This window comes from Rousettus aegyptiacus, unplaced genomic scaffold, assembly GCF_014176215.1.
Source record: "Rousettus aegyptiacus isolate mRouAeg1 unplaced genomic scaffold, mRouAeg1.p scaffold_m13_p_3, whole genome shotgun sequence".
NCBI classification, from domain to species: Eukaryota; Metazoa; Chordata; class Mammalia; order Chiroptera; family Pteropodidae; genus Rousettus; species Rousettus aegyptiacus.
Genome location: NW_023416306.1, coordinates 71,975,426 through 72,000,299, shown reverse-complemented (window position 1 = coordinate 72,000,299; position 24,874 = coordinate 71,975,426). Strand labels below are relative to the sequence as shown.

Sequence of the window (24,874 nt, the reverse complement as noted above, 5' to 3'; positions counted from 1 at the left end):
GAAAAGCAATTGACAAAACTGAACACCCATTCATGATAAAAAAAAAAACAAAAAACCTCTCAACAATTGGGTCTAGAGGAAAGGTACTTCAAAATAATAAAGGCTATATATGGCAGGTGATATTATACACAATGGTGAAAAACTGAAAGGTTTTCCTCGAAGATCAGGAACAAGACACAGATGTCCATTCTAGCCATTCATATTCAACATAGTACTGGAAGTCCTAGCCAGAGCAATTATGTAAGAAAGAGAAATAAAAGGTATTCAGTACCGAAAGGGAGAAGTAAAATTGTCTTTATGTGTAAAGGACAGGACATTACATATACAAAACCTTAAAGATTCCACCAAAAACTGTTATAATAAAAAAATACAGTAAAGTTGGAGAATACAAAAACAATACAGAAAAATCAGTTATGTATACATACATTAACAACTGAAACATTAAGAAAAAAAATCCCATTTCTAATTACATCAAAAAGAATAAAATATCTAGGGATAAACTTAACCAAGGAGGTGAATGACCTGTTCTCTGAAAACTATGACACTGATGAAAGAAACTGAAAAAGATACAAATAAATGAAAAGACATTCCATACTCATGAACTGGAAAAGTTAATGTTGTTAAAATGTCCACGCTACCCAAAGAAATCTACAGATTCAATGCAACCCTTATCAAAATTCTTATGCAATTTTTCACAGAAACAGAAAAAACAATCCTAAAATTTTTATGGAACCAAAAAAGACCCAAATAGCCAAAGCAATCTGAGAAAGAACAAAGCTAGAGGCACCACAGTTCCTTATTTCAAATTATATTACAAAGCTATAGTAATCAAAACCATAGCACTGGCATAAACACACACATAGGTCAATGGAACAGGATAGAGCCCAGAAATAAATCCATGACTTTTCGGTCAATTAAATTACATCAAAGGAGCCTAGCATATACAATGGGGAAAGTACAGTTGCTTCAATAAATGGCTTTGGGGAAACTGGATAGCCACATGAAAAAGAATAAAACTGGACCCCTATCTTATACCAGATACTAAAGTCAACTCAAAATAATTGAATGTAAACTCTGAAACTGTAAAACCACCTAGAAGAATATTTAGGGGATAAACTCCTTGACATTGGTCTTGGCAATAATCTTTTTGATTTGACACCAAAAGCAAAGGCAAAAAAAAAAAAGCAAAAATAAAACAGTAGATGACAACAAATTAAAAGCTTCTATATAGCAAAAAGCTTCTATACCACCAACAAAATGAAAAGGCAACCTACACAACGGAAGAAAATATTTGCAAATCATATATCTGATAAAGAGTTAATATCCAAAATATATAAAGAACTCATACAACAATAGGAAAAAAAATCTGATTAAAAAATGGGTAAAGTAACTGAATAGACATTTCTCCAAAGAAGACTTGCAAACACTTGACAGGTGCACAAAAGGTACTGAACATCCCTAATCACAGAGAAATGCAAATAAAACCATGACAAGATATCACCTCATACCTATTAGAATGACTATCATCAAAAAGACAAGAAATAACATATGTTGGTAAGAATGTAGACAAAAACAAACTCTTATGCATAGCTGCTGGGAATGTAAACCAGTACAGCCACTATGAAAAACAATATTAAGGTGACTCAAAAAAGTAAAACCAGAACTACCATATGATCCAAAAATCCCACTTCTAAATATATCTCCAAAGTAAATGAAAATAAGATATCAAAAAGATATCTGCACTCACAAGTTTATTGCAGCATTATTCACAACAGTCAAGATATGGAAACAACCTATGTGTTCATCAGTGGATGAATGGATAAAGACAGACACACACACACACACACACACACACACACACACACACACACACACACAGAGAATGGAATATTATTAAGCCACAGGAAGAGGAAATCCTCTCATTTGTGATAACATGGATGGACACTGAGGGCATTACACTAAGTGAAATAAGTTAGACAAAGAAACAAATACTGTATTATCGCTTTATGTGTAATCTAAGAGTTAAATTCACAGAAATAGAGACTAGAATGATGGTTACCATGGACTGGGGGTGGGGAGGAAGGGGAAAATGTTGGTCAAAGAGTACAAACTTCCATTTATAAGATGAATAAGTTCTGGGGATCTAATGTACAGCATGGTGATTATAGTTACTAACACTGTCATTATATACTTAAAAGTCACTAAGAGAGTAGAATTCAAATGTTATTACCACAATAAAGAAATGGTAATTATATGTGATGGAGATGTTAGCTAATCTATGGTAGTAGTCATTTTGCAATATAAAGGTGTATCAAATTAACTTGTACATCTTAAACTTACATAATGTTATATATCAATTATATCTCAATGAAGCTGGAAAAAAATGTAAAAAAAGTGATATTTTTCTTGTTTCTACATGAAACATAAACTGAATACACTGTCTTATTTTGTAATATTTTTAATTTTTGAAAACTTTTCTAAATTTTATCTAAATTTAGATATATATTTTATGTATTTTATGTACATATAAACATTTTATTTACATATAAATATAAATTTTAGGTTTTTAAAAAGAATTTTACATTTTATTCAAAAATAAAAATTTATGTTTTCTTATAGTTAAGAATGGTTTTTGCAAAGGAGAATTAAAATATTCCCTTTCTCATCTCACAGCTATTTGACTGGGAAAAGATGAAATCAATATGTATGAGATTTCTCTGGCTCATGAGAGAGAAATACCTACTCCAGAGAAAGTGGACTAAACTATAAATGAAAAGCATATATGAGAAAAGTTATTTTCCCTTGGCTTTACAGATGTTTATAAATTACCTTATTGTGCCTTATTCAATAGAATGTTTTCAAATACTATTATAGTGCAATTTAATTGTAGCATCAATCTGAGACCATTCAGTCCAAAAAAAGAAACAACTCAAACGCAGATGTGATGAATTAATATTTTCTCACTAGAACTGTACTTCTGCCTTAAAATGGAAACTCTAGATATGGCTGAACTAGCTGTGTAGCTTGTATTCATCCGGTATCAACTCCAACTAAGGACAAGAGTTCTTTTAGGTGAACTTAGCAATATACATATGTGGTAAAGAAAGATTTAAAGTGTTGACTAATTATTTTGAATCTCATGGTTTTCCCTAGAACTATGTTGATTCACAGTTCATTCACAGTACATTCACAGTGCAAGCTGATTCACTTGCATTCACAGTGCAGAAGCAACAGTGGCAATGCTGCTCTGCCTAGCACAAATCAAAGCAAGGGCAATAATTGTATTCTTTACAACTACATACTCCCAGGAAAAGCACTGCCAGTTTTATATAAAAATGTGTTTTACCAAAACAGTATAAAATATGTTTTATTAAATTTTCCTTTAAAATATTTTATTTAAAAAATTATGTGTAGTAAAAAGAAAAGTGTACATAAAGCGCTTCTGCTACATACATAAAAAATGCTAGTTGTCTAGAAGCAAAGCACTTGCACAATTGTTTGAGCTGCGAGATCAACTAGCCACTTTTTTTTCCACTTTTTTTTTTTTTCATGGAAACTTACTAGAAATACTGGTAAACAAACAATGGTTATTCAGACATGTATATTTGGCACATATTTTCTCAAAAATCAATGAAGTGACCTAGTAGTTCAAGTACAACAACTGACAGTATTTGTACCCAATGATAAATTTGAGTTTTTAAGCAGAAATTAGAATTTTGGAAAATTTATTTTTGTCAACATGAGCTTGACAGCCTCCCAGTACTTAAAAACATTCCTGATGAGATTGGTAGTGATAGGAATGAATGTAAGTTTTGATACTGTAAAATGAAAATGTCAGTGTTTGGAAGATCTGTATAACAATGAACCAGTATTTTCCGAATGAACCGTGCACAAAGCTATAAAGTCCTACGTGGACAAAAGAGCCATTAAAAGTGCAAGACACATCAGAAGTTTTAATCTATCAATATGAAAAACTCATTGATATAATTTCAGATTCCACATTGCAACTAAACTTCAAAAAAACCACAATTTTCAAATTCTGGTGAGGCATGCAAGGAAAATATCTATAATCATCTGAGATGGCAATCATAATATTCTTCTCTTCTGACTACATATCTGTATGAGGCTGGATTTTCTTCATAGACTTCAACCAAGACAACATATAGCAGCAGACTGAATGCAGAAACATGTATGAGAACCCAGTGTCTTTTAAGTCAGACAATAAAGGGATTTGCAAAAATGTAAAATGATTCCACTCTTGTTAAACAACTTTTTTGCTTGGAAAAGGCCATTGTTTTTCATAAAAATATGCTACGTGTGTTGATATGTAAAAAATTTATTGTTATTTTTAAATTAGGTAAAATATTTTAAAAACTTTGTTTTAATTTCAAATATGATAAATATTGACAGATATAACCCATATGTTAAAAAAGTTAACTGGTATCCTCAATAATGTTTGAGAATATAAAGTGGGTACGGGCAAAAACATTTGAAAACTGCATTTCCGACATACTGAAGTATTCTAAAAAAAGAAAAAACAAAGTTGGGCGATAGGGTAAATGCATATCACTTACAGCAAAAAGGCCTCATTCACAGCATCAAAGAACTCAGGCCAGAGCATTTCCTGAGGTTCATGTCCATGGTAGGTGAGCAGAGCCTCTACCAGTGGTTCGAAATCTGGCAGAGTGACAAGTGGAACACAAACTCGTGATAGGGCCCTTACTCGTTCAGGAGCTATTCTATGGAATAAATAAAGTAAGAAATAATTACCTAAATCGTAGAGCCGCATGAAATTAAAGACATATCAATCTTCATTTTATATGAAAAGGTTGATGACAGGTCATTTGCTCTGCCCCTCACATAAGAGCGCTACTCTAATGCCATCTATGAATGTTCTCTTCTTATTCAATTTTCTAGAAAGAAACTGTTTAGCTGCAGTTCCCATTTTAACACCACTCACTGTCAGGACTTTGGCGTAACTATGGGCACCTCTAACTTGTGTGTTATGTGTCACTGAGTCAGCTCAGACTCCGGGAAAATCCTGTGAATGCGTGATGTCCACAATGTCCTGTCCTCAAAATCCTTGCTCAGTCCCTGTACACTCATGCCTTCTTTTATGGAGTCAATCCATCACATATTTAGACTTCCTCTTTTCCTGTTGCCTTCTATTTTCCCCAGCATTACCATCTTTCCTAAAGAACCCTGCCCTTTCATGATGTACCCAAAGAAAGACAGCTTCAGTTTTGCCATTTTTGCCTCCAGCAATGTTTCAGGCGTAATTTGCTCTAGGACCCATGTATTAGTCTCCAACCTACCACACCCAAAACAGAACTCTTGAATTCCTTCCCCAAATGTTCTCTTCCCTCAGTGCTCTTCAACTCATTTGATCAAGTCAAAACCCTTGAAGTCCATTCTTGATTGCTCTCTTTCTCTTACGGCCCTCATGTGATCCAGCAAGAAATACTGTCAATTCATCTGACCACCTCTCGACACTTCCATTACTACCCCATAATTCACCATCATCTCCAGTATGGGTTACTGTAGGAACCTCCTAACTTTCTCCCTGTTTCTGCCCTCACCCCCTTGTTTATTATTGGAACAGTTCCAGCAACTCTAAAAATTTTAGATCACCACACTTGTCTGTTCAAAGCTTAGCAATGTCTTCCCACCTCACACAGAGATCAAGCAAAGTCTTCTACTAACACTCAAGGCCTTTCATGGGGGGATTCCCTTCTGTTTCTCTGGCTTCATTTCCTTCCACTCTTACCTTGCTTAATTCCAGCCTTACAGGCTTCCAACTATACCATATATATGTCCTGTTGTTAACTCTGCACAGCTAGTTCCTTCATTTCATATAGCTCTCAGTTCCAATGCTGCCTTATGTAAGGGCTTCCCTGGACCATCCCATGTGAATGCACTAATACAGCAGCAATCAGCATATGTGGCAATTTATACTTATTTAAATGAAATAAGATTTAAAGTTCCATTCCTTAATTGTACTAGTCATACATCAAGTGATCAACAGTTACATGAGGTTCGTGGCTTACAGCACTGGACAGTGCAAATTTACAGGACTTGTCCTTTATTGGAGAAAGCTCCACTGGACAGTAGAGTTAAACGTATCAAGTGCCCTCCCACCCCACTGTGTACTTCCTATCTCTCTTACTGTTTTACTTTTTCTTCAGAGTATTGTATTTACTTGTTTATTGTTCATGGTCTGTTTCATCCTACTAGGATATCAGTTCAATAGGGCAGGTACTTTTTTCTATTTTGCTCATTGCTCTATTACTAGCTTGTAGGCACAACTACTCACACATACTACATCCTCAAGAAATAGATGTTAAAAAGTTAACAACTGGAGAGCAATAAAACAATAGTTTGAAATGAATGCTATCAGATCTTTTCTAGGTATTTTCATATGTAATCATAAATCTAGATAGTCTTTATGTTTTGTGAAACAAATGGAACCACAACATAGAAAATATAGATATCCCTCATTTTTTTACTTGCTGCCTATTATTAAAAAATATATGATTCAACAATGCCTCTATTTATAGACATTTAGGTTGTTTCTAATTGTTCACTATTACAAACACTGCTGCAGAGGTATCCTTGCACATGCCTTTCTGTGCTCCATGTGTATATGTGCATATTAAATTGCATCCCAAAAGACTACCAGTTTACTTTTCCATTCTTGCCAATGATACTATCATCGGTGTTTTTAATTCTTGCTAATCTGTACAAAAATTATCTCATTGCTATAATTTGCATTCTCCTGATGACTTTCAAGATTATTTATATTTGTTACCACTTGTATTTTCTCTTCGACAAATGTTTTTAAATTAGTCCTATTCAATAAATACTTTTTGAGCCCTTACTATATTCAAAGCTGTTTGTGGTTGTTCATGACACAAAAGCAAACAAAGAAACAAAGCCTGGTGATGGAGAGAATAAAATGCCAGGTGATATCAAGTGCCATGATGAAAAGTAAAGCAACTGTGGGGCTAAGGAGGGCAGAAATTTACTGAGGGGTACATCTGAGCAGAGATCTAAAGTATATAAGCAAACCATGTAAATATCTGTGTGGAAAACGTTGCAGGCAGATACAAAGGAAATGCAAAGGTCCTGAGTAACTAGATAGAGAGCAAGGAGGCCAAAGTGGTGAGACCACAGTGAATGTGGGAAGGGAGGAGGAAATCAAGTTTTCATAGACTACTCTAAGAGCCTGGGATAGTCTTTTCTTCTTCTTCTTTTTCAAGAGCACTTCCACCCCCATTTTCTGATCTCAGAGGCAATCACTTTTAAGCCTAACTTATTCTTTACATATTTGATATTTGTGTTTTCTGTGTGAAATGACTCTCATTTGGCTTGTTGGATCATTTTTCTTTGTACTGATTATTTTAACCGCAAACTCTCACCCAAGTGTGTAATCTTGCAATCTATTCAGCCATATCTGACATTCTACCATTTTCATCTTCTTAAAAGAAATTTTTCTTAGAACCTTTTAATCTGTCCCTTTGTACAGTTACAATCTTGGGATCTTCATCTTGGGAATTCTCTTCTCTTCTTTCCTGGATCTCTTATCTTCTTTCATGGTTCATTTTCTTATATAGGAAACGGTACATGAGAAGTAAAGTATCTGAGATCTTGCATATCTGAAAATATATTTTACTCTCACGCTTGAATGACATTTTGGCTGAGTATAGAATTATGGTAATTTTCCTACAGAATTGTGTAAGTGTGATTCTACTATCTTTTAGCTTCCAGTTCTTGAGAAGTCGCAGGCTATTATGAATTCTGATCCTTAAATTTGTAAGATATGTTTTTGGATATCCTCTGAGACATTTCACAATGATGTGTCTTGGTATGGATTTATTTTAAGCACTCATTGGACTTTAAATTAGGAAAGTTCTTTTGAATTATTCCTTTGATGATTTCCTATCCATTCTTTTCTCTATTCTCTTTTTCTATCAACTCCAATTTTTTGGATATTGAACTTCCTGAACAGTTCTCTTTTCTTGTCATATTTTGGTCTTTTTGCTCTTTTTGGAATTTGAGATTCCATACTATCTTTCCATGAATGCTCTGTTTAATGTGGCCTGTCTCCAGCACTTGTGGGGAGGGTCAGGATGTAGTGCTCACTGGGGTTGCCAATAAACTGCATTCTGAGCATAACAGCACCCCCAAAATTGCTAGGGACTGATAGCCATTTTGTGCTTGCTTCTCTTCCAAAGTGTCTCCCCTCCTTTTTGTTGGAAACAATCTTGTTTGGGGACAGTGGGTAAGGAGGAAAAGTGTATGAAGGCCTAGCCGGCTGGTTGCTATTACTGAAGTAGTCCAACAAATTATCTTGTTGTCTGCCAGGTACCTTCCTACTTCTTGAATCCACCCCAAACATAATTTTTACCTTTTGCAGTAGTCCTTACTCGCAAGCTTTCGGGACTGTGCTATTTTCCTTCAAAAATATCCGACTATCTAACATTTTAAGCTTTTCTCATAATTTGTGGGTCATTAAAAGCCCCTCCTCCCATTTTATACAGTATTATATATTTGTTAAAATTCCCTGTCATTTCTAGGAGTTGAAAGTATAACATGAATGCTAGGCCATTCATGAACATGGTTCATCAGTTGGCTTAGTTTCTTACATTTTCATTTTATTCTCTCCTGACTAGACTATGAGAGTTGCCATTCCTCACAGGTCTTGTACTTTAGTTATCAGGATCTATCCAAGTTCTCTATATCAGAGCTACTCAAAGTATTGTCTTCTGAATCAGCAGTATCAGCATCCCTGGGAGTGAAGTCAACAAATCCATCTATTTATATTTTCCCAGGGGATTCTTACACACACTAAAGTTTGAGAAACGTTGCTCTCAATTACTTTAGTAGCAGTCCCCAGAATCAGATATCACTCTCTAGTAATGCTCTGAGTATATTAAGGGGACACGATAGAACTATATTTAAGGTTTACATTTTATTGATGAATTTCTATAAATTAGTTCAACTGTATTTTTTTTTTTATAATCAACAGTATTATTTTTTTGTTGAACTACACAATAGTTTTCTTTAGGATAAACACTTTGCCTTTCTCTTCAAATAATCACCTTTTTAAAAAATTCACTTGCTGTTCTTTACCACTTTTCTAAATAACAGACTCTCTTCAACAACACTTATCTTCCACGGTACTCTATCTAACACCTTTTTCTAACTCACTATCAAAGTGGTTTTAGACCTAAAATCAACTTTTTGAGTCTATCATCAAAGTTGTTAATGAAAAGACATATTGAGCTTGAGTTGTAAAAACTTTAAATTTTTGGACTATATGAGTTTACTGGGTAGGCTTGGAGAGGGGGAAAGTTGTGTGTGAGATGTAGAATGCTTTTTCAAATATTTATTTTGCACAGACTCTAGCAGAATATTTTGCACAGACTCTAGCAGAATATTTTGCACAGAGTAAGGGCTCTATGAACATTTGAGAAATTAAAAAATATGCCTAAGAGTTATGTGTACTCATAATAAATTGAGAACTCTGAAAGAAGCAGGGAAGTAGGTCAGTGACCTTGCCCTCCTGCCTTGATTTATCGATCCTTATCTCTAAAAGAGTAAGTGTAACTTTTCTCTCACTATCTGAAAAGAAAGGAGGAAAGTCAGAGACCAGCACCGGTGACTGGGTGGGTGGAAAAGATAACCTTTGCAATAGGGGCACTTATCAAACACTGAAGCTCATGGCCTGCAGATTTTATCTCCTAAGTAGGCTGAAACAGGTCCAAGATAATTTTCCTAAAAAGTTCTAAAGTCTTATGTAAACTTAGAAGAGTTCTTGGTATGACCAAAACATAAGCAGGCCAAATGATAATCTTTTGAAAGGCTTCAAAGTGCTCGTGGTCGTCACAGCTCCCTCTTTTGGCCTGAAGCTTGCCAGAGCATGAAGATCCAGCTTCAATTGGAGTTACGCAACACTTTCCAGGCTGGATTACACCAAGCATGAGGTCTTGACTGATTGCCAGAGCAGCACTCTCAAATGATTTTTGCATAAAAATTAAACTGCAGAAGGATCAACAGTAACCATAGACTGCTAGAAACATCCTTCCCATGTAGCTGTACTGAAGCTTCCAAACCATCTGTAGCAAACCACAGAACAAGATAAACTGATGATACTAAGAGAGTCCACAATGCCGTTCCTGTCGTTCCTTCCAGACAGTTTGTAGCAAAGAACAAGAGAGAATTTAAACATTGTCACTAAATTGTTGATTTTACTTGGTGGCAAGTGAAACTCTATTTAAAACACTCTGACAAGACCATCTATCAGGCCTTTAAAAATAATGTAAAGGGAAACTAAACAAATTTTCCTATTTTTTTGTTCCTCTGACAATTTATGCATCAAAGTTATAAGATTAATTTTTGTATTTTCTACAAGAATTTTGGATGTCGCAGAAAGTCAAATTAAAGTTTAATTAAACTTTAAACATTTGAGTGGCAAAAAGTGAAAAAAAATATGGATGCCCTCTATTAAAAAAAAAAACAATATTGCATTGTTTATAAGGTGTGTAAGTTCAGGAGGCTCTTGGCTGCTGGAACATTTATAGTAATACTCATGAAAAGAAAGTAATGATTAAACTCAAGTTTCATAAATAATGGGACTATCTGGATTTGAGCACACCAGAAAGTAGTTTGCCACCTGTGCTATATTGATTCAAATTTTTTGACTTTTAAATCTTAAAAATGTACAGATAACCTCAGGTATGTAGTAGTAGAAATTTACATATAATTTGATACATATTTTAATTATTACATCTTATTAGAGCAGCAACTATTAGTGGCTCCAGCATGTTTGGCAGCTCTTTCAAATGTTATCATGCCGTCATTCCACTACCTGATTTCATGAAATTCATTTTTATGTGAGACAAAGCACACACATTTGGTCAAATTTATAACATACTAGAGAATTGTGGACTTAAGAGTTCTGAGTCTCACACAAGCTTTTACAGATCTGGGTTATTTTATGGACGAAGAATAGAACTTCCTGGGTTTAGGTCTTAAAAGTAGGACTTTAAAAGCTCATAAAGAGACTCAAGTATGCTGGGCAACAAACTGCTTTATAAATTCAATTTTTTTGATAAGAATAATTGAATTTAACCCAACATATTGAATTTTCTTAAAAACTATGTATTGGTTCAACACATTCAGAGAAATACCTGCAAGAAATTTTTGTGGAATTCTAAAATTATTTCTAAAAAGAAAAAAGACTCCGTAGTAAACATCATTTAACAGAGAAAATTAGGAATGTATCAGATGTGTCAGCGTGCAGAGAAAATTCTACTAGCACGAGCATCTCATATTCTTGGTAAATTCAGTTATGAATTTTACTAATTCCATCATAGGTTTCCTTTGATTAAAAATATCCTAAACTACTAACCAATGTAATTGCCATTTTATCTGTGTTGCTACTGTGAGCTGGGGTGCAAGCACGGACACCGTTTAGTAGACTTTGTTCTGCACCAGGGAATTTATTCATATTGTTTTGAAAAATAAACATCCTTAATGAAGAAATACTCATGAGTTGAGGAATGAACATACCCCATAAAATGACCCAATCTGGCATAATTGGAAGCTTTTCAGCTATAAAGAGCCTATCAGCTAATATCTTCCAACAGCCTTTAACTGTGGTCAGTGGAGTTTGGATGCCTTTCTGAACTGTTGTTTTCTCCTGTCTATGGCTGAGAAAACAAAAAGCACAAATAACTCCAGGTGAAGAATCTGAAGTCTATAGCCATGCTACCTTGAACAAGCCCAATCCCATCTGATCTCAGAAGCTAAGCAGGGTTGGGCCTAGTTAGTATTTGGATGGGAGACCACCTAGGAAGACCAGGTGCTGTAGGTGTAAAAAATAAAAAAATAAGGGATTGTAAACTGACTAGGTCCTTGCAATCTGTGAGGTCAACCAAGGGTTGCCTTGCTCCCCCCTCCAAAAAAAAAATCTAAAGAGACTAATATAATCAAATAATAGGTACAGTGCAAAAGGATGTAAATAAAGGTCAAAAAATACTGCTAAAAGGAATAAATACTAAATAACCTAAGACTGAGTAAAGATTATTTTTTCATGAACTACATCTGCTTTTTTGCAAACAAGACTCTGAGGAAGGAAATAATTCCTTTATTAGATTATTTTTTCATTTTCAATATTTTACTAGGTAACACTATATTTTCCCATCCCATTCCTCTTCCACTTCCCAGGGATTAGCACTTCCCCGAAGCTGGTGTAGGTCTTTTGGTCTGGTTTTAACACTTCCACTTTATGAATATGTCCTATTTTGAGTGTTTTAAGTTTTTATATAAAAAATGACATATTATGGCGATCTTTTTGCAACTTCCTTGATATTCTTTCCATGGACCTATATGTTTGGCTTTCTGCCAGTAGCAAACTTTCGATGCCTCTAGCTTTGTAACATATTTTGAAATGAGGAAATGTGAGGTCTTCAACTCTTTTCCTTTTTAAGATTGTTTTGGTTATGTGGACTCCTTTGAGGTTCCATATGAATTAAAAAAATTTTTTTTCTATTTCAGCAAAAGAAAAATGCCATTTGAATTTTGATAGGATTAAACTGTAGCTATGGACTGCTTTGAGTAGTATGGAATTTAAGACTTCCAATTTATGAACACAGGATATCTTTCCATTTATTTGTCATACTTAATTTTTCAGCAATGTTATGTAATTTGCAGTGTATGAGTCTTTCATTTCCTTGATTAAATTTATTCCTAAGTATTTTGTTCTTTTTTGATGCTATTATCAGTGGGATTGTTTTTTTTTAATTTTTTTTTTGATTGCTTGTTGTTAATATATAGAAATGCAACTAATTTTTGAATGTTGATTTTGTATTCTGCAACTTTACTGAATTTATTAGTTCTGATGGTTTTTCCGTGGAATCTTTCTGGGACTCCCACAATGCCTATAATTGGTTCACTTGGGGGTATCTCATAAGCTCTTAGAGTTAACTTCATTCTCTTTTCTTTTATTCTCCTGACTTGATAATTTCAAATAACTCGTGTGTGAGTCAACTGTTTAATCACGTCTACAGTTGAACTATTCTAGTGCATTTTTCAATTCAGTTATTGTATTCTTCAGTTCCAGAATGTTTGGGGTACCATATATTTTTTTTCAAGTTTAATTTCTTTTATTGTGGTAAAACATGTAATAGTTATCATTTTAACCACTTGTAAGTGGTAACCAGTGGCACTAAATACACTCACAGGCTGTGTACCCATCATCACAATCTATACTGAAAGCTTTTCATCATCCCCAACATAAACTTTGTACCCATTAAACAATTATTCCATTGCTTCCACATACTGATAACCTCTTTTCTGCTTTTTGTCTCTATTTTTGTCTCTATGAATTTGCCTAGATACCTCATATAAGTAGAATCATCTAATATTTGTCCTTCTACATCTGGCTTATTTCACTAAGCATGATATTTTCAAAGTCTATCCTTGAATATGCAACAATTTTATTCCTTTTCATGGCTGAATAGCATTCAATTGTATTTGTGTACTACATGTTATTTACCCATCCATCTGTTCGTAAGAACTTGGGTTGTTTCTATCTTTTAGCTATTGTGAATAATACTGCTATGAAGACTGGTATACAAGTAAGTGTTAGAGTTCCTGCTTTTGAATATACACCTAGGAGTGAAATTTCTGAGTCTCATGTAATTCTGTGGTCAACTTTTTGATGAACTACCAAACGTTTTCCACAGTGGCTGTACCATTTTCCATTCCACCAGCAATGCACAAGAGTTCTACTTTCTCCACATTTTTGCCAGCATTTATTATGTTTCATTTTTCAATTTCTGTAAATTACATTATACTAGTAGGTGTGATGTGGTATCCCATTGTGATTTTGATTTTTGTTTCCATAATAATTAGCAATGTTGCGCAACTTTTCATTTGTTTACTGTCCAGTTGTATCCATTCTTTGGAAAAATGTCTAGTTAAATCTCTTTGCCATTTTTAAAATGAATTTTTTGTTACTGAGTTTTAGGAATTCTTTATATATTCTGGATATTTAAGACGTTATCAGATATACGATTTCCAAATGTTTTCATTCATTCGGTAGGCTCTTTTTTTGCTTTCTTCATGGTATCCTCTGATTTATAGAAGTTCTTAATTTTAATGCAGTCCAACTTATCTAGTTTTTGTAGTTGTTGCTTGTGCTTTTGGTGTCATATCCAAAAAATCACTGCCAAATCCAATGTCATGAAGATTTTCCAGTGTTTTTGTCTAAGCATTTTATAGTTTAAGTGTTAAATGCAAAGGATTCCTAAAGGCTAAGGGCAAACACCATTTATGAGACAGCTTTAATTGGAAATAGCTCTACAAAAAAAAATCATAATATGTCTTGGTCCTCAAATTCTTAGCTAATGACTTGTTAAAAATGAAATGGTCAATGAAAACAACTTTGAATTCCTTCCTATAGTGAAAAAACATTTTGTAATGTGATTCATTGCCTTTTAATTTGTCTTGAGTCTATTTGATTTTAGTATAAATTTTGAAATACTATGTTTCTTAATATAGATCTTATAGGTCATATGTGTCACATCAAATAATCTGTTGCCTTGTAAATATCCCGATTATGTGTGTGAAGTATACACATACACACTGAGCTGAATGCTTCTCTTGTGTGTTATCTACTGTATATGTAGGGCTTTTTTCTTAATGGATGCCTAAGAGATATCACATGATTTAATGCCCTATGATAGTTGGGAGAATAGTTATTGTTAAAAAGTTTGATAAAACCCACTAATCTTCCATGTATTCCACTAAAATAATCTTTCCACATAGAATATAACCATAACTATGAACATGCATTTCCTAAGAATTATAAAATTCTTCTCTAATAACCAAACTGACACATTTTGAAATTTGAGAAGAAGGATGTTTAGTTTGACACCTACCGCCTTTGAGTGTTAAATCCATTAAGATGATTCTCTCTGAGTTCAGACAATAATGATAAAACCATCTGTAAAACAAAATCAGTTACAGGTTAACTTGCACTGAAAATAGGATTATATCAGTTGTTTTTCTTGGTGTGAGTGGTATTTCCGTTGAGATTTCCTACCCTCTCCTACCCATCCTCTCCTTGTTTTACTTTCTCAAAGTGAAAAAAAAGCAGTGCCATGTTACATTTATTGATAATTTGGATTTTATGTTTACTGTTTGTTATTCCAAATTCCTATTTAAGCAAACGAACAACAGAAGGACCATTAATTTCCTGAGAATTAAAACCAAACCCATTACAAATAAAACCATGCTAGATTTATTTTTTCTTAATTTTTTAAAACATGCTATTTATGTATAAAGCTTCCAAAAGGCCAGAATAGTCAAAAAAAAAAAATTAAAAGTCTCATAATGCTTTTTAGAAGAGCTATGTCAAGATCATAAATTAAAATTTCTTCAATTTAGCTAAAATTTAATGCAGAAGTAAAAACAGCTTTAATACTAAGATGTAAATATATATAATAGTATTTACAAAGTTGTTATTTATTGAATATTTTGCTTTAACATAAAATTCCTATCAGGTTAAATACAAAATCTGTCTAACAGTAAAAGGCTGTGTTTGCATAGGTTAAGGAATTCTCATTTCCCAAAAACCTTTGAATGAATAAATGCAATGTGTTAAGAGACAGAGAGGTTGGCTGATTTAGAATAACTTCTCTTGGTTTCTTTCTACTTTCTCCTAATCTTGCATTTCTTCCTTATATGGCCATAAATTCTCCCAAGGTAAGAAGAGATAAACATAGGAAAGTTAAACATCTCTCCTGGAGAAGTGAAATATTTCCATTTATTCTTTATGCTGATGATACATTAACCAATGAAAACTTCAACACTAATAAATTAAAAATACTCACATTTTTAAGCAAACTAGGATAGTAATCCACAGGTGCATACCCAAGACTTTGAGTAAAAAGGCCAACTTCTTTTATATTAAGTCTGAATGCCGAAAGTATATGAGATAACAACCCCTAAAAAACATAAACGGAAAGAGAAAAAAGTTCTCAAAAGTGGATGCAAGTGCCTATTATGTATAATGCCTAGAATCTAGGTCATATGAAAATAGGATGGTCTCTATGGAACAAGTAATCTTAATGTGCCCAAATACCTAATTCACTTTGATTCAAGGTATAAAGAAAAAAATAAGTTTGCATTGAAACTATTACATTAAAAATAAGTCAATTCAAATCAGTAACAGTGAAACAGAAATAATGAACAGTGCTTTAACCATATTAAGAATATGATCTTTACTGGTTTTCAAACAGCAAAATAATTTTATCATAGTAGATATGATAACTAAGTATATGACAAGGAACACATACATATCACTAGAGAAAGGAAAAATTATGTAATAAATAGTGCAAGGCAAACTATTTGAAAAAAATTAGATTCTCACTTTATGTTATTCATCAAAATATACCGGAATTTCACATAAATTCAAGAAATCAATGCGAAAGTGAAATGAAATAATAAACAAGAAAAAATATAAGTACTTTTCATGTGTCTAAATGGGGAAGAATTTTGTAAACTGCAAATCAAGGAAGCAAACCATTAATTGTTGTAAATAAAAATAAAACTTTGTTTTTCAGACAATAAGTACAAATGTAAAAGAATGACAAATAATACAAATCATATGTAATCAAATTAATGTGTAAAATACTAAATGACAAACACTAAGCATAAAAAATGAGTGTGAACAGACAACTTATAAGAGAAAATACAAATGTCCAAGAAACACATGTATAAATGTTCATCCTCATAACCAAGAAACACATGTATAAATGTTCATCCTCATAAATGTCAACATACCATTTTTTTACTTAATAAATTTAAAATTTTACAAACATGAATACTTAATGCTCATCTGGGTTCTCCGAAACAGGTACTCTGTGTGAGCTGTTGTTATGAACCGCACTATTAGGCACCCAGGGAGAGTGTGAGTGGGTATAACAGCCCATAGCCCACACCCAAGTTTGAGTTGTCAGGGCTACATCTACCCAGAAGTTTGTAACCTGAACAAAGATGACTTATAGGTTGATAGAGTCCTGCTTTATAGGAAGCAATTTGAGAATATATATTAAAGACTTTAAAAGTATCTAGAATTTTTAATATATTTGGCGGACATTTAAGGAAATAAATATAAACATGACAATGAAGATTATGTTCAAAGATGTTCATTACAGTGTTATTCCTCATAGTAAGCAATGTCTAACAGCAGGGAATGAATAATTTCTAATGCCCTCACACAGTGGCTCATTGTAAGCCATTAAAATGTTTATAAAGAATTTATAACAACATTTTAAGTGGTTATAATGTTAAATGAAGAAAGATGTAAAATTTTATACATAGAAATGATCTCAATATAAAAATAATCCATACATGGGAATGAAAAATAATCAGCAAAGATATTACCAAATGCTAACACGTGTCTAGGATAGTGCTATTATGAGTGTATGAGAGAGAGAGAGAGAGAGAGTGTGTGTGTGTGTGTGTGTGTGTGTGCATTCTTTTCTTCTATTTAATACATTTTCCAGTTTCCTATATGTGTGCACACTTCTTTTATAATCAGGGGAAAATATTTAGTTTTTAAAAAAGTGTTGTATTTGGAAATATTTTATTATTAACAGCTTTGAGATATAATACATATACCATAAAATTTACCCCTTTAAAGTGTACAACACAGCAGTTTTTAGTACATTCACAGGGAAACAGTCATTTTACATTTTTTAAAAAGTCCTGCGCTCCATTTTGTGAGAACATATGAGATAAAATTAATTTGTAAATGTGCACATAAATGTGTGTGAGTTCATATACAAAAATGTAGAAAGGACAGTCAAACCTAGTGAAGAGGCTCTATAATTTCAGTGAAAGATAGGCTACGCAAGACCAAGATAACACATAATTATACCAGTAATGCCCAGAGTAGGTATCATTAATCCATTCTGGTACTCATTTCAATTTTATCATAAATGACTTTACATATTAAAATAGATATAAAATAAAATGACAAATTTTTTCCACCATCAAACTTAGTAAGCATTAGAAACATCAATGGAGGAGCCTTCTGGGCCATTCCTCCCTTTCTCCACAGTTTTAGAGGCATCTTTCCTCATGAGGAAAATTCTACCCCAGATCTGGTGTGCACCCTTTCCTGTAGATCTTGCTATGCCCCTAAATGAGATCCTGTGTACTGATTTTGAATTATAAAAGTTCACAGCAAGTTAACAAAGTAGCTTTGAAATATTAATACTTATAAGATATTCATGATTTTAAAAATCCCAGCAACATGTTTAATGTGATTGACAAAAATGAATCTATTGAAGATGGAGAAAAACAAGAAGTTTACAGAGTTAAAGTGAACTTTTTGTAAGGTATAAGATCATTAAAAGGCGCCTTACTAGAGTGAAGAAAGGGCTGGATGGAAGCCCCTTGCGTATTATTTGAATTTTTTTCCTTTCAGTTTAAAGATGTCCTTTATAAATACAGAAAGCAAACAGGGGTTGACAATAGCCCCAGGAGAGTTCATTCATCTGCCAGTTGTTTTCAAACACCAAGTGCAGTCTGGGTGACAGCAAGCAGTTGCGGTAAGGTCAGGAAAACCAGGGGAGGTGAATCACAGTCAGAGTACCATACTTTGAGGAGTAGTGTTTATTGAAGGATTCTGCTTAGTTCACCACAGCAGGAAGCACATGTGGTGCTCTCAGCAAACTGAGATTGGAGCCTGACCCCCCTGTGTGGGGTGCAATGCAGGTGTTCTGGTGAAGGAAAGCTCAGCCAGGCCTGGCCAGCCATAAGCCACATCCATGTGGAGGTACCCATACCAGACCAGGCAGGGTAAGTGAGGAGGCTAAGCTTGATTTGGAAGCTAGGAAGCCGAGGGCTCAGAGTCAGGTGCAGATGGAGGGAGGGCACTACCACAAGTGATTAATCTTCCACCACCGGACTTTTGGCATTCCATTTAACAAACACTTAAAGCAATTATATGCCAAATGCTGTTCAAAGGATTTTACGAATAGCAACTCATTTAATCCCCACAGCCTATGGGGTAGGTACTATTATTGAATCTGTGTTACAGATGAGCAAATTGAGACATACAGAGCTTAAGTAGCATGCCCAATGCTGGTTACCTACTCTATGGCCAAACCACTTTAAAAGGAACCTCCCTGTATCCACTTTCCATGAGGCAGCTAGATTAGTTTAATAATGCAAGCTTGACTCAACTTAAGGTCATTTATGGCTCCCAATTATCTTATATGAAGACCAAACTAGTTCCCAAAGCTATGAAACCTAAACTCGCCAGTTCTGCAGCCCCTTCCTGGGACTGACTTTCCCTCACTAGTTTGTTTGGGGCCCATTAGGACCATAGGTTCTTCAGCTCTTCAGTACTTTAGTGTATTCTAATCCCTCTGTTGGGAGGGCTCTTTTAGCCCCTTTATCTCCGCAATGTTGATTTTTGAGGTAATTCTAACAATTATGACAACTAAAATTTATCCAGTGCCTACTACCATGTGAAGTATTATTTTAAGTTCTCTCAGTATGGCATCTCACTTAAAATCCCATAAGTTGTTTTCAATAAAATTCAATTAAGTAAAGTTTCAATTAAGCCACCTATAAAAAGATGGCTGTTATCATTATAATTTACATGATTGACCCTTAACCCTTTTCCCATTTGCCCAGAGAATACTCGCTGGTAGCACTTGCAGCTACAGGGTTTACCCTGAGATAATACACGGATTACAGTCCTAACCTTACTCCCCAAGTTTGCCATGAAATATCTTGCTTTTATTATTATTTTCGCATTAATCTATTTATCAATAATCTTTAGAAACAAATGACAGCATTCTATTTATAGCATTCTGTTTTTAGTGGTATTTCCATTTACAAAGTATAATATTTCTTAATCGCTGAAAATGCCAAATCCTAGGAAACAAAGCATTCTTACACATGATGTTAAAAGAATGCTATACTTTTTTTCCTAAATGGGAAAAGGTTTAACAACTTAAAGCACAAGGTACTCCAGACCCAGTGGGATAAAAAGTAATACAGCGTATGTGCAATAGAAGGAAACCAGTTTCAAGGCTGTAACAGGTAAGGATCAGTTAAGATTGCAGGTCTTAAGGAAAACTATGCCAAGGCTTTCCCCTACGACCCAGTGCCTCCCAGAAGTACTCACATCCTGGGCCTTGGACCAGTGTGTGGCTTCCCAAGACTACATGAGTTACCTTGGTAGCCAAGCCGATGAAAGTCAAAAAAAAAAAAAAAAAAAAAAATCTAGGACATTCAATAGATTCACAAAGTGCAATAAGGACTGTAAATAATTCTTGAGTAATGTTTGAAATAGCTATAGACAGTTCCCTAGATAGTATTTACAATGCCTGCATTAGATATGCTGACTGTAACATGGTCTTGAAAACATGAAAATAACTTAATTGGCAGACCTATCCTGACCTAAATTTCCAAAATGATACTGTTAGAAACTGACTGTTTAAACATCGAATATTATAAAGATTAGTTCCCTACCCCATCTTTTTAAAAAACGAACAAAAGAAAAATGCTATATCATAATATTCAAGGATGTGGTGAGAGGGACACTCCATTGTTGTTGGGAGCTCAAATCCGTAAAGCCCTTCTGGAAAGTCACTTGATGATATGTAGCTAAAATATTAAAATTCATACCCTTTTACTCAGTAATTTAATTTCCAAGACTATATCCTAAGGAAAGAGTAAGGATAAATTTATCTTACTTATAACAGTGAAAACTAGAAGCAACCAAACTATCCAAAAGCACTGGATTGATTGACTTCATCATGATGTAACTGACAGTGCAAATCATGTTTTGTAAAAACATATTTAATGACAAAAGAAAAGTAATGTAACACTAATTTGAAACACAAGGTGTAAAACTATGTTCTATGCAATTTGAATTTGTATACACACAAAAAAAAAACTACTGGGAAGAAACGTAACAAATGGTTAACGTAAATTATTTCTAGGAGTGAATTGAAGTTTCTTCTTTAAATTATCTGTATTTCACCTGTTAGAATGGCTATTATCAGCAGGACAAGTAATAATAACCATTGGAGAGGTTGTGGGAAAAAAGAAACCCTTATATATTGCTGGTGGGAATGTAAATTGGTACAGCTACTATGGAAAACAATATGGAGGTTCAGCAAAAAATTAAGGATAGAATTACCATATGACCCAGCAATTCCTCTTATATGTATTTACCAAAAAAAAAAAAAAAAAAATTGAAAACATTTATCTGTAAAGATACATGCACCCCTATGTTCAGAGCAGTGTTATTCATGGTGGCCAAGATATAGTAACAACCAAAGTATACTTGTATAAAGAAGATGTGGTACACGTATACAATGGAATATTATTCAACCTTAAGAAAAAAGGAAATACAATCAATTTGTGATAACATAGATAGATCTTGAGATAATCATCCTAAGCAAAACAAGTCAGAAAATTTGAGAACCATATGATTTCATTCATATGTGGGATATAAAACTGAAAGCAACAAAAGAACAAGACTAATAAAGAGAGACTCGTGGACATGGAAAACAGTTTAGTGGTTACCAGAGGGAAGGAGGAGAAGGAAGGCGGTAAAGGGGGTCAAAATATATGATGACAGAAGGTAATTTAACTTTGGTTGGTGAACACACAATGCAATATACATATGACATATTATTGAACTGTACACTTGAAATCAATAATTTTATTAATGTCACACTATTATCATCTAAAGACTTTTTTTAAATGTAGCATCCAGAAATTTAAAAATAATAAAACCTGTATTTCCAAAGTTTCTACAATTACCATATCTGTAAAACAAAATTACATGCTTTAACTTATTCCCTTTTTTTCCCCATAATTCTCTAATATGAATTGCTATTGAGGGCCAAAAAAGTTTTATTCCTGAATAAAACAAGCACAATTCCTAAGAAAGAATATATTGAGGCTTGGCTGCTATTATATAACTTCAAAACATACACTTCAAACTTTAGACCTCCAAATCTCTTTTAACGTAAACTTAAAAAATGATAAGCACTTCTCATAGCTAAGCATAATTTTTTTTTACTGCCATCTAGTGGCAAACAGTCTAAACACAAAAGCATTAAATATTCTGTAGACACTCCCTCTTGGACAAAAATTAATTCCTACAAGCATATAACAGGTTTTCTTAAATGCTGACAGAGCAATCTTGGAGACTCGCTACTTCAACCCCATCACTTTAATAATGAGGAGCTGGGTTGCTGAATACGTGAATCAATATCCACAAAAAGGATGTGGGTGTAAATGAACCTTAAGGGAATAAAGAAACCATGTAAATATATCACCCTGACATGTGATCTAAAATCCTTCAAGGATGGAAAGTGCAGGAACCAACACAGCTGTACATAAAATATTTTAAGCCTAATTTTAATTCATGCAAAAGTTTTAAGAACTCTCTAACACCTGAAAATCCATTTTAAAAATGCTTCTACCATGAAGGTGGAGTTTTAAGGAGAGAAGTTTTAAATATATCAGGGGAAAATCCATTGATTTATTTAAATGATGTCTTGTTTTCAGGTGTTCTTTTTTGTCCTTGCCTTATTGTATCTGCTCCATCTTGTAACAGGCAGCACATTCACAGGCAGTTAGGAAAGTTGGAGCAATGAGGCTGTGGTTTGGCGCAGGGTCCGGGTGTGGAAGAAAGGCTGTACTTTTTGCTCAAAGGACTAGGAGAGCCAAAATGTGGTCAATATTCTTGAACTAAGACAGAGCACATATTTTATGTTTCTCCAAATAATTTCTTCATCTGATCATTAAAGTCTTTTAGAATTTCCACCACTCTGGTCTCTACTGCATCTATCTCTTTATACACAATATAAATAAAAACTGTAAGCAAATCTGTTACTCATTTATCCAACAAACATAGATTGAGTTGATCTTGACCTGTATTCAAGCTATTCTACTAAGGCTATAGGAATAAAAAGCCCCTATGATATGATGAAGGGAGATCAAGATGAAAACAGCCATAATACACAGAATGTAGTGAGTGCTATAATAAGGGTAAGGCAATCACTGTGGGAACAGAGGAAGTAGTGATTAATTCCAACTGTAGGGTTTCACAGTGCTCCCACAGATGATGACTTCTGGGCTTAGTCTGATAGCTGGAGAAGGAGAGAAAAGGTGAGGGGAAGGAAGTACGACAAAAAGATACAGAGAAAAATGAGTAGAGAGAGAGAGCAGAGAGAGGCAGGGAGAATGGGGCCATAGCAGTCAGGCAAAGACAAGGCAAATGCTGTTACCCCTACTGCTCAAACCTCTACTAGATTCCTAAGCACAGACCGCCATTCAGAGCCTCAGCCCACTTGGTCAGACTCACTTCACACATGCTTTCCCTTTGATTCCTGTAACGGCTAGTCATCAAATTCATTCACTCCTGCCCCAACTCTATACCACTTTTTTTCTCCTGAGAAATCCAACAAACTCCACCAATCTCTAGCTGCTAAAATTATACCTATCTTTCAAAATCCATCTCTCCCCAAGATTCCTGTTCCAGTTCCCAACTGGATGGGATTGTGTTCTGAAATCTCCATGGTATCCTATTTGTATTTCTCTCACAGCGCCTTTCAAGTTCAGCCTTCCACTGTAGTTATGTTTCACCATTCATTAGTCCACAGGCTCTCCAAGGAAGGGACTGTCTTACTAATCTTTATGTTCCTTAGAATAACTGTTAACTAGCCCTTGGTATTTCACACAATAGGTATTCAATAAACACCAGCCACATCAAATTCAATAAAGTAGGTTGTTCATTTATAGTTACTAAACAATATATTTATGGCAGAATTCTTTTGCGACCTTGTTACAGTATAAAATGATAAAGTTTCCTTTTCACGATTTGCTTTCCTAAGTTTCAGTCCATAAAATACCCACAAAATACTGGGGAATAAAACATAGTATTGCTACAACTTACTTCAAAGAGTTTTACGTAATTTGGCATCACTGACTGGAACCTGGCAGACTGATTTGAATGAAATTCCACTGAATAATATGCTGCTTTGGTGCTACACAGCTTATGGCAACCTATGGGTATACCACAGTACCAGAGCTCCGAGAAGGGACAAGGACAATCTTAGCTGAAAGGGGCACTAGAAAATTACAGTATTGACTACACCTAAATAAAAATTATAATGCATATCTATTCATTTTTAAAACTTTTTCTTCCTGCAAACCTGAACTTTTGTTAGTTCAATGCAATTTATTTATTTTTGCCAAAAATTTAATCCTTGAGGTATAGCATATGTTTAACCTTCTCTTCCCCCAGGACTTCATAGAAGTAGATGGTCAGTTCAGTCCTTGGCCAGCACAAATGCTGCCATTTTGAACACTTGGAAGGTTCTTTTACCATATAAAATACCTGCACCCAAATGCTGAATTAGTCACTTACTTCTTTTATGTTCCCATGGCAGTTTTGTATACATCTAGTAAAACATTTGTTACTATCCTGAAATTGTTTAAATAATATTAAAATTCCCAAATTAAATCATCAGCAAGTGATTTATATTTTTCTAAATTAGATACCATAGCAAAAAATGGCAAATTTTCTTAATAACACAATCTTAAATTATAACTTCCCCCTGCCAACAAGAACCATCTAAAACTAGAAAAGTTGTCCTCTATAAAGTAAAATGGCCCAGCAGTAGTCTGTGCATGACAAAACAACAAGAAAGATAAGCGTTATAAAACTTTAAAAAGATACTAAAGACTTACATAAATGGAGATATACCATGGTCTTACCAAGAAAAATTCAATGTCATAAAGATGTCAACTCTCTGTC

At 34.1% G+C, this 24,874-nt stretch overlaps 1 protein-coding gene and 1 pseudogene across 9 annotated transcripts in view; one reads left to right on the top strand and one right to left on the bottom strand.

Moving 5' to 3' along the window:
* The window catches only part of FANCC (FA complementation group C), a 231,604-nt gene that overhangs the window by 52,396 nt on the left and 154,334 nt on the right, over nucleotides 1-24,874 (bottom strand). For 8 of the 9 annotated variants that reach the window (XR_004950086.1, XM_016159457.2, XM_036218181.1 and 5 more), the window contains 3 exons: nucleotides 15,903-16,016; nucleotides 14,949-15,013; nucleotides 4,575-4,739 (listed from right to left, as the gene is read on the bottom strand). Coding sequence is in view for 8 of the 9 variants with exons in the window: in XM_016159457.2 (XP_016014943.2) it covers nucleotides 4,575-4,739; nucleotides 14,949-15,013; nucleotides 15,903-16,016 (344 nt within the window). In the remaining variant the exon portion in view is untranslated. The remainder of the gene's footprint in view (nucleotides 1-4,574; nucleotides 4,740-14,948; nucleotides 15,014-15,902; nucleotides 16,017-24,874) is intronic. The other variant, XM_036218184.1, reaches the window with a different exon arrangement.
* LOC118601460 lies at nucleotides 11,760-11,878 on the top strand (annotated as a pseudogene).